Source organism: Culex pipiens, chromosome 3 (assembly GCF_016801865.2).
Source record: "Culex pipiens pallens isolate TS chromosome 3, TS_CPP_V2, whole genome shotgun sequence".
NCBI lineage: Eukaryota > Metazoa > Arthropoda > Insecta > Diptera > Culicidae > Culex > Culex pipiens.
The window spans coordinates 121,622,669-121,638,131 of NC_068939.1; the positions used below are offsets into that span (position 1 = coordinate 121,622,669).

A 15,463-nucleotide genomic window follows, 5' to 3' on the forward strand; every position below is an offset into this window, starting at 1 on the left:
GTAGTTTTTTTTTAATTTGTTGGCTACCTCCTCGACATTGTTCAGAGCCTATGGCAACAAATTTAAATAAAGTTGTACTAAATCTAAGCATATGATTTATAACAAAAAAGTGAGCTAATTTTTATCAAACTAAAAAAACTAACCAAAAGAAGATCAATGAAGTTTTTACTTGAAAAATAAATGTGTACACCAATTTAAAACCAATTGAAACAAATCAAACGCCGAGAAGGATAAATCCATCAACAACTTATATCATTTTCACAAATACAACTTTTATCGTATCGTTCATAATGACTAAATACGCGAGACGATGAGCAAACAAGTACCACTCACCTTTAACCTCCAGTCACATCGGTAGAACTTGAGATTCAAAAAGAGGGATTTATACAGTGCTGCCTCTAGCGGTGGAGAGCTCCAACTTTTATAACAGATTTTATAATAGATTTAACCGAGGGGTTGATCAACAGCACGATTTTTTCTCCAGCCTGAGCAAATAACTCGAAACACAACTTTAGAACCCCTTGACTGATAGAAACTGGAATAAACTGTTATACACATAAAAGAAAACAACATCGTAGCTGGCCATGCAAAAAAACAATTTTCTAATGTTTACAAATTTCCGTCCATCTTCAGGAACCATTTTCGTTCATATTACATTGCGTCCTAAAAGAAACGGATTTCCATTAAAAAAATCTGATGAAAAATGTTTAGTGTGAACATCACATGATCGAGAACCGGAGAAGTGCCATCTGAATGGATTATTTTCCGGTGGTTGGGGATAGTTGGATTTGACATGAGTTGAACTGAAATAAACATTACGCTTGAAAGGTACGGTAGTTATTTGAAAACAAGTGGTTCAATGAAGCAATTTTAAATGTGCCTCCAAGTGATCACTTCTGTTGTCTTAGTTGATGTCACCAGGCCAAGTTTTTTTTAACTTTCAATCTGTACTCTTGTTAAGATGGTTGTTTATGGAAGACGCAAAACGCAAAACGCTTAACATTGCGTGTGATGGCCAGTTTAACGGAAACACATTTTCACTCAATTTTTAGTTGATAAAAATGTGCAAATCGTGATGAGCTTGTTTGTTTTGATTCGTTGCTACGAATGTCAGTCTAACTGGTATACATTTTCTTTTATGAGATCGTAGTGTGCTGAGAAATCATCCAGGACAAATTTATCGTAGAACACTAATGAACTGATTTCTCGTCACACTTTTTGAGCAGAAATTTGTTCAGAGTTCCACGGATGTGCTCCAGTAATTGGCTACACCTTCGGCAAAGGTATCTTCCCCAGCAATCCAAGATTGCTGCTGCACGAAATCACAATAACAAGTATTCTCACCAGGAACAATCACGCACACATACACTAGCTTCTAGCTCAGTTCACTTTCGTTAGAATTTTGAACACACTTCTTTAGCTATGGCAACAATTGATTTGATCAATAACAATATACCAACTTTTGCTTTTGTTTTCAGGAGAGATTCTCAGTCAGTATGCGCGCAAACTCTCGATTTTTACTTCACTTTCAATTTCGGGCCTAAATTTACTGTGCCAAATTTGGCGGACACCTCCTAATTTTCAGCCTTTTTTCCTAGTTATTACTTTGTATTAATTTGTATTACACTAAAACACTAAAAACCTCAGCTGCTCCACTCTGCTATTCTCGACAGAGTCTGGTGCAATCAGGGCTTCCTCTCCCGAGTCCTCTAATATCTCTGTTCGTTCCGTCCTGTTGGTGGTGTTGTTGTTGTCTCCTACCAGGACGCACAACCGAATCTTGTGCCGATCAGCCGCTAACTAAGCTTGGATCAGTCCGGGGCACTTCAATAAATAACAAAAGCACTTTTTGTGTTTTTGCGCTCGCGATCTCCGCGGCGTGAGTCGGCGTCGGTGTGCTTCGAAGACTGCCGCCGTTGCTGGCTGGACCACACGACTTGTCCTCCCTCCCTTCCACCTTCATACCCCCCAGGTCACCTCGTGCCACACCCGGCACGATGACCTGACGCTTGGCCGCGCTGAGAACACAGCACAGAACAGAACGGAGTGTAGAAACTGGGAACGGGAATAGACAAGAGCGCAAGAGAATTGATAGTTGTTAGAACTATAGGGAGGTAGCGAATTGGTTGTTCTTGGTTGGCAGGTTGATGGGTTGGTGCTTAGTTTGCCCTCGAGGCTCCTCTCAATTTGCCGGCAGCGTTTTGTGCGATGTGTTGTCGTTGTTTAGCATGCTTTAATGAAATGGCGTAAATTGAGCAATTTTTTGATTATTATTTTATGTTTAAACAATGAGGCCAATGCAAATTATTATAAAATTTAAAGTTTTTGTCCTCCCCCTTCAAAATTTCCATAAAAAGGGGTAATTATTGACTAAAATTCACATTTTAATGAAAAAACTTGTTAAATCGATTGCTAACTATTCAGAATAATTTGCATAATGCTTATTTATGTATTTAAAATCAAATATAAACTTTTTAGCAAAGCTTTTTTATTTTTTTTGAAAATCAGGCTTTAAACATTTGAAATTAATTATTTATTCCCCTGGATTAGACATTGATTTTGTTGTTTGTTTCTGTGATCAGAATCGGAACATTTTGAAATTAGTCGATTAAAAAAATGCAAAATAGGTTTAATTTGAAAAAAAATTCTTCGGATTTTCTCATTTTGGTGTAAAATTATTGACCTTGTCAAAACTGGTAAATTTTACTCAAAGTTTCTGAAAAAACCTGAAATACTACAAAAATACCAAAAATTGTAATCCAAACGACGACATTCTTTGAAAATTTCTAAATCAGAATAATAAATATTTTTCAACAGTACACGGAGAAAAAAGAGTTCCCAAAATCGTGAACAAGCGTTCATGAAAATGGGAACCACGAACAAAGTTTTCAAATTTCATGGTACGTTTTTCAAAATCGATTAGTGCGTCCATCCCTGGAATTCCCGGGACAAAAATCCCGAGATTTTCCCAAAACCGGGAATTCCCGAAATAGAAAACAATTCAAATTTTGGTCTAAAAATTCAGATTTGGTTGTGAAAATAAAAAAAAACAGTTCAATACTAAGTAATACTAAGTAATTTTAATCATTAAAATTTGTATTCGTCATCTCATATGTAATCATTAATTTGGCTTATAATGGAAAATTGTTAAAATCATAGTTTACAGATCCGCAAAAAGCTTTGCGCATAAAATATTTTCTATGAAACTTTATTGATTAAAAAAATATTTAGTATTACATTTACGTATATTTATAAAAAAAATATTATATTAAAAAAAAATGATTTTTTCATTAAAAAAAACCGGCATCTGGAGCAAATCAGGACAATAGTAACGTATTAAGACATCTGTTTAAGTATTTTTTTTGCATAATATTCTGATTGTTTTGATTGATTTCGGTTACAACAGGAATAGAACAATACAGTTAGTACACCGATTTCCAAGTTTGTTGCTCTAAAATCTCCTCTACCTATTAAGACTGCAGTCCCGATTATTATCCAAAGTGTTACATTGCCTGGTATAATTGTATTTTATAATTTTTCGTTTCTAGTTTTTTAAGACAGTTACAATGAAATTGTTTAATTTTTTGTAGTCATGTTATATAAATAATTAAATAAAAAAAAATTAAAAATGTTGTTCATTTTGATTCCAAAGCACATCAAAGAACAAAAACATTTTTTAATGTGTTTTAAACTATCTAATGACTGCTTTCCTTGTTTAGATTGAAGTGTAGCTTATCACTTATTAACAGTATTGAGCTAATTCTATGATTTAAGTTTAAAAAACATAACAAATATAATGAAAACATAGACGTTATGACTGCTTAAAAAATTTCCCGGGATCCCAGGGATTACAAAAAAATCCCGTTTCCCGGGAAATTCAAAACCCGGGAAAATTGGACGCCCTACCTCGATTTATCACAAAAACTATTAAATATAAACTCAGTTAAAGCATGAGTTGATAGCTTAAACATTAAACTATGTTTGGCTGATATGTAGAGCGTCCAATTTCCCGGGGCTTCAAAATTCCCGGGAAACGGGAAATTTTCAACAAATTTCCCGGGAATTCCCGGGATATTTTAAATTTAACGAAAATTATTCTGATCCTGTTTCTGATTAATATTTTGCAACAGAATTGTCTAGAACAGCAACTTTAATGGTCAAAATGAGTGTGAGGATCAATTAATGACTTGATTGCATGAAATCATGCAACTTTGAGAAAATATATAAATTTTCAAATTTTTAGCTGTCTTTCAAATCGTACCAAAACAAAAAAAAATATATTACCTGTATTTTTGTTGAAAAGTTTTTTTTTAAATCAAAGTGTTTGCATAGTGAAAATCTATGCTCCATAACAATAAAATTGCTTTTAAATTTGTCTCAGTGTTCATAAAATTGAAATGGAAAAAAAATCATGCAGAAATAACGTGTTTCATGGCAAATAACTTATTCCAGAACAAGTATTTTCAACTAGTGAAAAAAAGAGATAATCATTGAGTTTGCCTTAAAATTTAATTTCAATCGCTATTTAACTTGAGACACTATTTCATGAAATCACAACTCAAAGTTTTAAAATATTTGAAGCGAGTTTTGAAATATGGTTGCATTCATTGGGTAAATTTCATATGATTCCATAATATGGTTGCATTCATTGGGTTAATTTCTTATGAGACGAAGTTGTTTTTAAATGATTTTTCATGATTCCATTTATGTGATGATATAAGTTGAATGGTTATATAGCCAAATAAATTAATTAGATTGAAATAATTTTTATAGTGTAATAGTGGTTCAAAATAAACGATATTTTTTCATATTTTTGAAAAATTTCATTATATCATTCCGCTTGTATTTCGGGAATTCCCGGGAAATTTACAAATTTCCCGGGAAACGGGAAATATTTTTTTCCTGGAAATCCCGGAAATTCGCGGGAATTTTTTTTCCCGGGACGGGAAATTGGACGCTCTACTGATAAGGTTTTTGATCAAAAGATTTCTTTGAGTCATGCCAAGCGTTTCAGTGACTGTAAAAATGCAGGGATTAAGTCTCCCTGGAGTCACTTTTATAAACAATTGATTGTAAATATAGTAGGGTAATTCAATTAACATTAAAAAATGAAAGGGTTTTGCTAGTACTTCGTTGTCGTGCTTTTTTGTCGCACGTGCATTTTGGGCCAAATTGAGTTTAGAACACCATGCAGCTGCAGCTCACAATGCCTCACCATTTGACATTCGCAGATTCCTAAAATTCGATTTCAATCCTGAGATTTTCATATTTCAGAAAATTAAATAAATCCTCTTAAAAGATGTTGTTCAAACACTCCTGAAAGTTTCATGAAGATATTTCATGATTAAACTGAGTAAGAGACGATTTACGCTCAAAATTTTGCCATGCGCAAAGCGAACTGTCAAACTTTGTGAGCGTTTTTCTCTGAACACCGAGTTGATTTACGGGTGCCACGATATCTCGAGATGGGATGGACCAAATTGGTTGAAATTTGAGGTGAAGACTTGCAAGACATATTCCGTGTGCATGACGAATCCCGATTTTGACATTTTGCATTTTATAAATATACAAAAATCAAAAACTGGTGATTTTTTTTTATGAAAAACAAAAATATGTTTAACCTTTTTTTCAAATGAACTTTTTTTAAATCGGGCATCGTCATGCACACAGGACTGGTTTAACGAGGCTTCACCAAAATTTTGAGCCGATTTGGTCAGAGTAGTGTGTATATATCGTGGCACCCGTTTTTTGAAAATATCTCGACAATTATACAACCAAATGTCTTCAAATTTATTTTTATAATAGTTGAAAATATATATTTTAATGCCCTGAAAACAGATCAAAACAATGTTTAAGTGTGTGCTCAAACCAACCTCTGACATTTTTGCCGATTTACTTGAATGTATCCCCTTAAAACAGAAAAAATTCCGTGTATTTTTGTCACTCACATATGAAATAAATTTCGATCTAAAAGTGCTATCTTTACCCACCGTGATAATTGCTGCAGATGCGACCTCTTGCCAAAGGGATTTCAGGTCAGAACGCGTGTGGCACTCGTACATGCCCGACTACTGCAAACATTTGTAATTATAACTCGGAACTCCGGCAACCAAATTCAACCAAACTTCGGGACAATGCACATATTGGTCAAACAATATTAGTAGTGTTTGTTTATTCAAGGTCAAACATTAAAACGCGTTATTCTCGGAACGTCTAAAAACGACGTGCGACAAGATAGCACGACAACATCGAGTTAATAAGCTTATCAAACAGTTCATGCATAGAAAACAATCAAACAGTTCATGCATAGAAAACATTAATTTTTTTTTTTCCCGTGTTCAGGAGGTCATTTTGAGCAACTTTTGCTCTACGAAAAACTTTACTTCTCTTGTTTTATGATTTTCTTGTTTAATTTTTAGTATTTTAATTTGCATTTATCTTGTTTAGTTTATGTTTGTTTTTGGTAGTATTTGGCCTACTCTACCACCTCCTATCATTACATTTTGCCTATCCAATTTTTTCATGTTTTTACAGTAACTTTTTCAATTTTTTGCATGTTTTTCACATTTTCTGCTATAAAATGGAACCATTATCATTTAAATTGTAAATAAATGTGTAGAGGCATAGCCTGGGGCACTAGAAAAATTACTGCATGCTTCTTTTTACCTAAAATATAGGAAATGTTAGTAAAAAACACAGCCAAAGTTGACCCCTAAAAAAATTACATTTTTAAAAACATTGGCAAAGTCACATAAAACAAGTCAAACTTCAAACCCTAAAATTTTCCAAAATTTTAAAAGTTCTTCTTTCCAATGCTTTTTGAAGATCAAAAATTGGTTGAAAAATGGATTTTTGGCGATTTTTTAAATCGAAGCCCGTCTAGAGGCGGGGTTGGGTTGTAGAGGGTTAATGAATTTTAATCGTTCGGTTTAAAAAATATCATTCAAAACCTTCAAATTTAACTCATCTTAAAAAATTGGACACACTGAAAAAAAAAATACAGAATTTATTTCGTTACTTGATGGCAATTTGAGTGATCCATTCTGGAGAACCTTCAACGCCGTCAGAATTTCCGGAGCTGCAAGAAGGTTCAAAACATAAAACTGACGAAGCCAACATTATTACACTGGTGTCATCGTATTGGTCGTGTTGTATCGTTTTCTTGGGGTTTCCCGTTCATTTCGCACGCCTCCCAGCCTCAACAGGTTTTTGAAGAACTTTTTTTTCTTCATTCTTTTGGTTCTTTCAGGCAAAAAAGCGCGGGAAACTAGCATGAAACAACCCAACGTGGACGCCACCTTTTGGCCTCCTCAAGCGTGGCGATGTTGCTCTACTGGGGAGTTAGAAAAAAAGGAAAAACCTGGTGCACCCCGTTGCATCTAGGAATGGTAGAGGAATGTATTTTGGATGGAATCTTTTTTTAACATGTTTTGAGTTTTTTATATTGAATTTATATAATAAAAAAATAAATAAAATGTATTTTTCCGAAACGAAAACTTTCCTCCATTTATGCAAAACTTCAGCAATAATACATACGCTGGAATAGTAACTTTTTGCTCGAAGGTTCCTCCCTCCGTTAAGGGCCGGAGAGTGGTCGTCACGAGACGTAACTGGTCACGGGATGGTTGAGTGTGGTTCAATTGGGTACGTACGGCGTGGATCATGTGTCCAAGAGGACCGCGGCTGCTAAGGCAATAAAACAAGACAGTCGTCAGGTCTGGAGCTGAAGCCAAGAGATGGATAGATTCCACGACGGGAACTGACCTGCGGAGTTCGTTGCTTCTTGTCGAGGCTTGGCTTGGGTTGAAAATGTTGTTGTTGTTGAGTTGGCGAGTATTTTGCTGATAGAATCTCCGCAGCGATCTCCTAATGGCTGAAGGTAATAAAATTCACGAGCTGGTTTCGCTTTTTATCCAGTCAATATTGGCTTAATCGAAGTTGGATTTGCGATGGTTGGACGCGGCTCGGTGTGTAAATTTGTTTAGGTAAATTGTTCAACAAACTATGCGGAAGTTGGTTCTTTTTACTTTTCATAAAATGTTTTGAAAACAAATAATTTTAAAAGATATTATTTATACCGAATATTGTACTTGTCCCAGCATGATATGTAATTGATAGTGCCAACTGTACATAGAAAGGTTAGCAAAAGAGATAAAAGCAAAAATAACAGACAACTTATCGTCGGTGCAGTTATTTCCCGAGAACCCGTGTGCAAAGAACTAGTTATATTGTGTTCCCTGTCTTAGTTAATTTGCCAGCCTGTCTTGGCGAAACCGAGAGCCACCAACCAACTTCGAAATCGAAAGGAACAGCAAAACGAGCGTGGGCAAGAATTAGCTACACCACCACAAACAGGAGGAGCAAGATTGATCGGGAACGAGTGTACCAACAACCAAACCCGGGCTGACATGCGGTTATGTGAGGGCTTTGTACATGATTTACTAGCTAAACCCAAAGACTTACATTCTCCACATAAAACGAGAAGCATAAAACTGGTTCTGGTCACTTCTTGCATTTTCTTGCATAGCTAGACGACACTGAACTTGAACTTGCGGGTCTTCGTTTCAGCTGGCGAGAAATACAACAATTGTGGCGTGGTGAAATAGATCGACCCGCAAAGCGGTCTCAGCTGTGCCTAAATTTGCGATGTCGCACATGGAACGTGCTAATTAGGTTGAACCTCCCGCGTCCCCCTCCGTCCTACACAGAAAAAAAAATTCCGGTAAATTTACATCATTTATGATGTACCAAAAGTGCACGTCATTAATGATGCTTATTTACATTAACTTCAACTGAAATTTACATGCCTTCCGACGTAAACGCACCGAGCAGTCAACCATTCGAAAACTTGTAAATTTCTGATGAAAATGATGTAAATTTACCAAAGCAAAAAAAAATTTTTACTCCGTTGAATTTTAAATCCGATGTAAATTTCAAATGCTTCTATGGCCAAATGTGGTTTTTCTATCCTTTCTGATCAAATTAAGCACTTGACTTCATTCAAAGAGTACTTATTTTTAATCATAAAAGACAAAAGTGAATGATTCTAAACTACATTGGGCTAAGAGCAGGGTGGCCACTCAAGTCGGGAAATCGGGAAAGTCAGGAAAAAGTCGGGAATTCGCCAAAATCCGCCAAAAATCGGGAAAAAGTCGGGAATTTATGATTTTTTGTCAAAAAGTCGGGAAAAGTCGGGAATTCTAAGCATACTTGTTTGAAAATTATTTTTTAACTCTTGAATAATTTTGTAATATTTTGTGAAATTTTCAAATTGAATTCGCTCAATTCTGCTTTAGTTACTTACTTTAAATTTAAGGTTCTTTTCATTATTTCAATATATTTGAGTATGGAAAAACTGTTTAAGACATTCAAAATCTTAATTATTATTGGAGTCTTTGACACAGATCTTCATAATATTTTTCATGAATCATATGATCTCTATTAATTTTTGTTTATCAAACAAGAGGTTAAGTTAATGAAAAACTAAAAAAAAGAGCCTAATGGCCAACTTAGAGTTATGATTCTATTTCATTTTGTCACATAGATTGAATATTTGAAAACAGATTCCAACTTGAGTTTGGCAATGGTTTTTTTGGTAAATATGTTTAATTGTTTAACTAAATTCATTAAGCAATTAAAAATTTGTTTTTTTCAAGTGTTGCCTTAAAACTTTTTTTGAGAGTATGGGTAAATTACCTACTATACATACAGCTTCATTTTCAGTTTTCAGAAAACTTAAATATCGAATAAAATCCAAAATTGAAAAACTTTTTTGCGTTTTGAAAACATAAAGAAAATTTTGAAATTGCAAAAAAAATAGTCCAAGAAATTTTGAGTTATTGCAAAACTGTTAAAAAAAACTTGTCTCTTCAAACATTTTGCTTAAAATAAGTGGTAAAACATAAAATCATATCTAACTGAATGTTCATTGAAAAAAAAAAAAAGTTAAATACTGACCAAATTAACATTGATTTAAAAAACAGTATCAAAAATTACAAAATTAAAAAGGGAACTTGGCATTTTTTTATAAATTCCTTGACATTTTTTAAATCCTTTAAATGAATAATATCAGCAATTATGTTTTAATCATTCTTTGATTTAAAATGATGATGAAGTTTAAAAAATAGGAACGAAATTTTAAGTTCAGTTATCTTTGACTTTTTGTCATTTCCAGATGTTACGAAGTATCAAAAACTATACTTTTGCCAATTTAAAAAATAACATGGAAGTTATAAGTATTGTTGAACTTTCGATATTTTTTTCAAAGACTAATTGTTTGTGTTTCTACTCTGAATCATAATAATTAAATTCCATTTTTGAAGTTTTTTTAAATTGTTGTTTAGTTTCTGTATTTACAAAAAATGCCTATATTTGGATTATTTTTAAATTCATTTAATTTTTTTTCGGTTGTTAATATTGACCTTTATTATAGAAAGTTTTTTGTTTGAAATCATTCTAAAGAAAAGAAAGGCGTATTTGTTGAGCATTCTGGAAAAGTCTGGAAAAAAGTCGGGAAAAAGTCGGGAATTTGATAATGGGATTTGAGTGGTCACCCTGGCTAAGAGCTTGAAAAGTAGTATCAGATTTTAAATTCAACGGAGTAATATAAAAGTGTAGGAAAAAAGCTTATCAAACTGTGAATTTATCTCTGCGAGATTGACTGTAAAATAAAAAATGTATTTCTTACAGCTGATGTAGTCAAGATGATATCAACACTACAATAATCATCAGATCCAAATCTCGTAAGTGCGGGATCATTCTCAGTGGCTTGTGCCGGAGGCCGTACATCGACACGTTTCAGATCCTTGTGCCGTAGGGCAAGATGCCCATCATGATTGGCGCGCTCTCCACCGTATCGATAAATTCATCCATCTGAGGAAGGCGGACAGCTAGTCGTTGGTTTGAAGCACTAAACCGTCGAGTTTCAATTCGGCGACACGTACTAGACGGAGGTGGCAGCAGCCAGGATCTACAACAAAACACAATATTAATTACGCAATTAAGTTTGATTTCGTTCAACAATTTGACCCACCTGAAGAAATGAGACCAACAGCGTCATAGTAACTCCGGTATCGTAAAGGTTTCGTCGGTGGTAACCAGATCCAGACTCGTTTGAGCATCTTGGTCCTACATAACGGTTCGGTGCCATGTGTGAACAACATAGGAAAAACAAATGCACGTATACCAAGCTTTCCTTCTTGAGACGATGCTCCTCAGCCGATCGGTCATTGAGCACTCCAGCGCCATCACTGCATAAAAGAAGAAATTTAAAAAAATAAATAAATGGCAAATCTAAAAGGATTTTACCTTGATCAACAGTTTGCGGACTTTCCATTAGTGGCCGCGTACTGCGGCGAGGTAAATTTTCACAAATCGGCCACGTTCAGGTTGACAGAGCTAGTTCCAGCCTTGGCGGACAGATCGTCTTTATCTGAGGCGTGCACCTTTGTGCCGTTATCCAGCAAAAGCTATATCATCAGGATCGGTTGTACTCGATGCAACGTCGTGACAGCCGGCCGTCATCGGAATGTGGGTTATCCGTCGTGTCCAAATCACCTTCCTTGGCCGCAACAGGCCGCAACCAGCGTGAGATCCTCCGAGTTTTAGCACGATTTTCACTCGATCTTATTTTTTTTTATTTTTGTTTACTTTGACCACTTTGACAACTTGATGGTACCCAACCCATCCAGCTTCAGACGTTTCGTTGGAGTAGCGTGTAATCAAAATTGGGTATTGCAAGGGGCTACTTTTTCTAGAGAAACACTATCGGTTGTAAGGGATCGTACATAAACTACGTGGCCTTCAAATTTGAAATCGGCACTTTAAAAAAATCGATATTTTCATTAATTTATTGAATTTTTTACAGTTTTTTGAGAGAAGCATGACTGTTACAATGTATTCAGCAACTTTTTGTTCAAAAATAAAATAAAATTAGCCTCCTTAACCCCCTTAAAACCCGACCAGGGCCGAGAGACAAAAACTTTAATTTAAATTTGTACCAAAAAGGTTTTTTTGCAATTTTAAAAATTGAGGGAACTCCCAGAAAAAAAATGTTTTTTGAGTCTTAGCTTAAGTAGGTTACTCACGTTTAGAGTACAAAATGAAAGCAACCAAACTAGGTTTGAGTCAACAGTGTATTATAAACTCCTGAGCGTGCACCTGTCAAATTCGCTCTTTCTGTCCTGCTTGCACCATGAACGACAAAGAAGGAAGATTCCACTAAACGTTGACAGCTGTTGACAACTTGCTCAGTTATAATCATTTGCCGTGATCAGTTGAAGCTGCAAAAAAATAATGCTGAATTCGGGAAAAGTGCTTTTAAAGCACCAGCAAATCGTCCTTTTTCTGATTCGTGCCGTTCTAGAAACGCCAGATCCAGATGCAGTTGCAGAGGTCGAACCCCAGGAAACCATCCAAGATGTTAAGGTCAAGTTCGCCGCCCTGGAGTGCATCGAGGAACCGGCCCAACTGGTGCTGTCCTGCGAGGGCATGCTACTCGCCCACGACTCGCTCGTGTCCGCCCTCGGCTCGGCCGAACTCGACCTGACCGTGCCGCTGCTCGGTGGTAAGGTACACGGTTCGCTGGCCCGTGCCGGCAATGTCAAGGGCCAAACGCCGAAGGTCGAGAAGAAGGAAAAGAAGAAGAAGACCAGCCGTGCCAAGCGCCGCATCCAGTACAACCGCAACTTTGCCAACGTGGTGCAGGCCTTCGGTCGCCGCCGCGGTCCGAACGCCAACTCGACGTAAGCTGCTCTGAATGGTGTGCGGTTCGAGTGTGAGTGTGGGTGGGATTTGTGGCTTGTTTGATTCCTTGCGAAGATGAAGGAAGAAAAGGCGAGAATAAAATGAAGAAATGAAAGGAGGTAAATTAAAATAGAATTAATTTGTTTACCAAATAATAATTTGCGGCGGAAAACACAGGGTATTCGTATCGCGTCAAGCTCTCCGGACGTGGGGGGTCGCTGGCAAGGCGTTGCCCAGTCCCCCTTGCCCCGCACCCCACGGGCCACGACAATTGCAGCTGCGGTGCGGCTAGAGGAGGCGAAGACCGACGAAGGGTGAACATGTGTTGCGGTAGACACGGTGGCACAATCCGCCGTGATGCTGGGACGCGGAATGACGAGAACCGGAATCGGAAGTCTGGCGGAGCATCACCGTATCGAGCCACCGCGGGAAAGAGCATGAGCAATCGCGTAGACAGCAGAGTGAGTAAAAAGAAGAGGATAAAGGCAGGTGCATCTAGGTCTAAGGAAGAACTTGGGTGTAAATCTTACGACAATTACGGGAAACCCGGTTGACAGTTATCTGGTTCCGAACACCGCTTTTGAGCAACTGGGTAAACTAATGTAACAACTCAAGCAAAACAATGTGAATTTGTAAACAAATGTACTATTTGTTTCCCTTTTCCCTTCAGTGAATGTTTGCTTTAAGAATGAGCTTTTTATTTACAAATCCACATTGGTCCATTCACAATGTTTAGCTTGAACTATTAATTTTTAATGCTTACCAATGTTCATTATTTACCAATCAACTTTATTTAGAAACCGCCTTCCGGATTCTTCCCGGAGTACGGCCACAACATCCGCTGACCATTGTTTGCCGACTGTCGTGAAAATCGTTTTGCCACTAATGACATTTATCTAGTTTGTTTTGACTAAAATAGAGCGTTTTACCGTTTCATTTGATACGAAAACACTTTCACTGAACTCCGCACCAAGCGCACCAAGCATTAACAACAAATGAACTGATTTGTTTTTGTGAGCTGTCACTCGCAAAACAATTTGAACTTTAAATTTACATGTTTTTCAAATTTTAAATTTCACAAATATACATCATAAGTGCCATTTACATGCTTTTCAACTTTCAAATTTGTGACGAGTCAAAAACAAAAATTCCATTTAAATGAAGTTCAAGCATTACGTTGAATCTGACTTTACATGAAGGCTCTTTAAATGCAATACATCTATTTACAATGAATTTCAAAATTACATTGAGCATGTTTACGTTCAAAACAAGGTTTCAGTGTCGGGTAAATTTACATTTTTTTTTCTGTGTAGTCTTGCCGGTGAGGGCAAACCGGAATGTCAAGGCAGGCACATTTGTCGGGGGAATGGGAGGATGACGCGTTGTAAATAACTAATAATGTCTACCGCGATGATGGGATGGGATGCTGGTCCGATTTCTGTGGGATTAACCTTGTGATTCATGCTGATTTTGGGGTTTTCTTGGGGTAGCTTTTTGGCTTCCGCGGTGCGATACCATCTTCGCCGAGATCTTCGCGGCTTTCTTTGCTGGGGCGGTAAAGTTTACTTTACAACGAAGCGTGGGCAATCAATTTTAAGTGTCATCGTAGTGACGTAAATTTTGTGGCTCAGGATGAATCTTGTTATTAGTTGGGCTGAGGTTTGAGGTTTCTAGAAAATATCTTAAACTATATGGCTTGTATTTTTTTTTAAACTGTAGTTAAATCAAGTCTCTAATAACATTAAAAAAAAACAATTTTTTAATACTGCACCCAAAATTCTGAGTCGCGAGAATCGTTCCCTCAAAACTTATTGAGGGCTCGGTACCAAAAATAATGCTACCTACTCACACCATCATAACAAATGTGTTCATTTGTTAATTGAAACCGTTAATCTCCAACAAGTGTCATATATTGACATCTGACCAAGTTACCAAGTTGTGGTGGCCGAGGCAGTTAAATCATTGGGTTGGTCTGTCAAAGGTCTTTGGTTCGATTCTCGTAGTCTACACTTTTGATTTTTTGTTTGACGGATGAACTTTTTTTGCAAATAAACCTCGAGAGAATAATTCTTACGCCCATCTCGAGCTGTGTTCTCTGTGTCCGTGAATGGAACTCTCTCGACTCGAGGCCATTGTTCTCTCGGACGTTGCTGCCCAGTTTAGGGTGTGGTTACCCAAATGTTTAAGCAAAACGTATCTCAAAATGCCTTTAAATGCATTAGAATTAAAATAAAAAAAAAAATCGTAACTGACCCAAAAAATTAAACTTAAATTTCAGAACTTCAATATTTAAAGAATTTTTTATTTTAGTTACTTTTGGAACCTTCCAGTTACTCCCTCAGGAATACTACGTAATTTGACATTATCTCATCAAAACAAATATGTTAATAAGCGATATCCTAAACCTAAGTGACGTATACACATCTTGTGTAATCTTTTATTTCAACTAAACGCAACGTCACTTTGTTTTTTTCGGCTGCTTTATCCGAATATTTGAATACAATATTTGAAGTGCAATTATTTCACTTAGTAAAAATATCTTAAAAACAAGCCTTACCCGACATACTTCGTTCTGCCTTTTTTTTTCGTTCATTGACGTTTTTTTCTTGTTGCTTATACAGCCTCCTGTGATCAAAATTTGATTTTACGTAACTTTCCCCATACAATTTTCCGATGCTCCGGAATCGGTTCCAGAGTGGCCAAAGTGTCAATTCGTTTG

At 36.4% G+C, this 15,463-nt stretch overlaps 2 protein-coding genes and 1 long non-coding RNA gene across 3 annotated transcripts in view; 1 reads left to right on the plus strand and 2 right to left on the minus strand.

Annotated features, from left to right (window-relative positions):
- LOC120413050 (putative metabolite transport protein HI_1104) overlaps window positions 1-683 on the minus strand; it is a 32,207-nt gene extending 31,524 nt beyond the window's left edge. Inside the window, exon 1 of the mRNA XM_039573746.2 lies at window positions 334-683. The gene's annotated coding sequence lies outside the window, so the exon portion shown is untranslated. The remainder of the gene's footprint in view (window positions 1-333) is intronic.
- Window positions 684-10,583: 9,900 nt separating this feature from the next.
- Window positions 10,584-11,773, minus strand: LOC120413071 (uncharacterized). Its single transcript, XR_005604903.2, has 3 exons — window positions 11,308-11,773; window positions 11,033-11,249; window positions 10,584-10,969 (listed from the first exon to the last, which is right to left on the minus strand). It is a non-coding gene; the product is annotated as an uncharacterized LOC120413071 (long non-coding RNA).
- Window positions 11,774-12,279: 506 nt separating this feature from the next.
- Window positions 12,280-13,608, plus strand: LOC120413057 (FAU ubiquitin-like and ribosomal protein S30). Its single transcript, XM_039573761.2, has 2 exons — window positions 12,280-12,863; window positions 12,922-13,608. Exon 1 carries the CDS (start codon window positions 12,295-12,297, stop codon window positions 12,745-12,747), a length of 453 nt encoding a protein of 150 aa, XP_039429695.1. The 5' UTR covers window positions 12,280-12,294; the 3' UTR covers window positions 12,748-12,863; window positions 12,922-13,608.
- The last annotated feature ends 1,855 nt before the right edge of the window (window positions 13,609-15,463 follow it).

What these genes read in the sequence shown, in the direction of transcription:
- LOC120413057 (XM_039573761.2), top strand. Translation starts at nt 12,295, where the DNA reads ATGCTGAATTCGGGAAAAGTGCTTTTAAAGCACCAGCAAATCGTCCTT.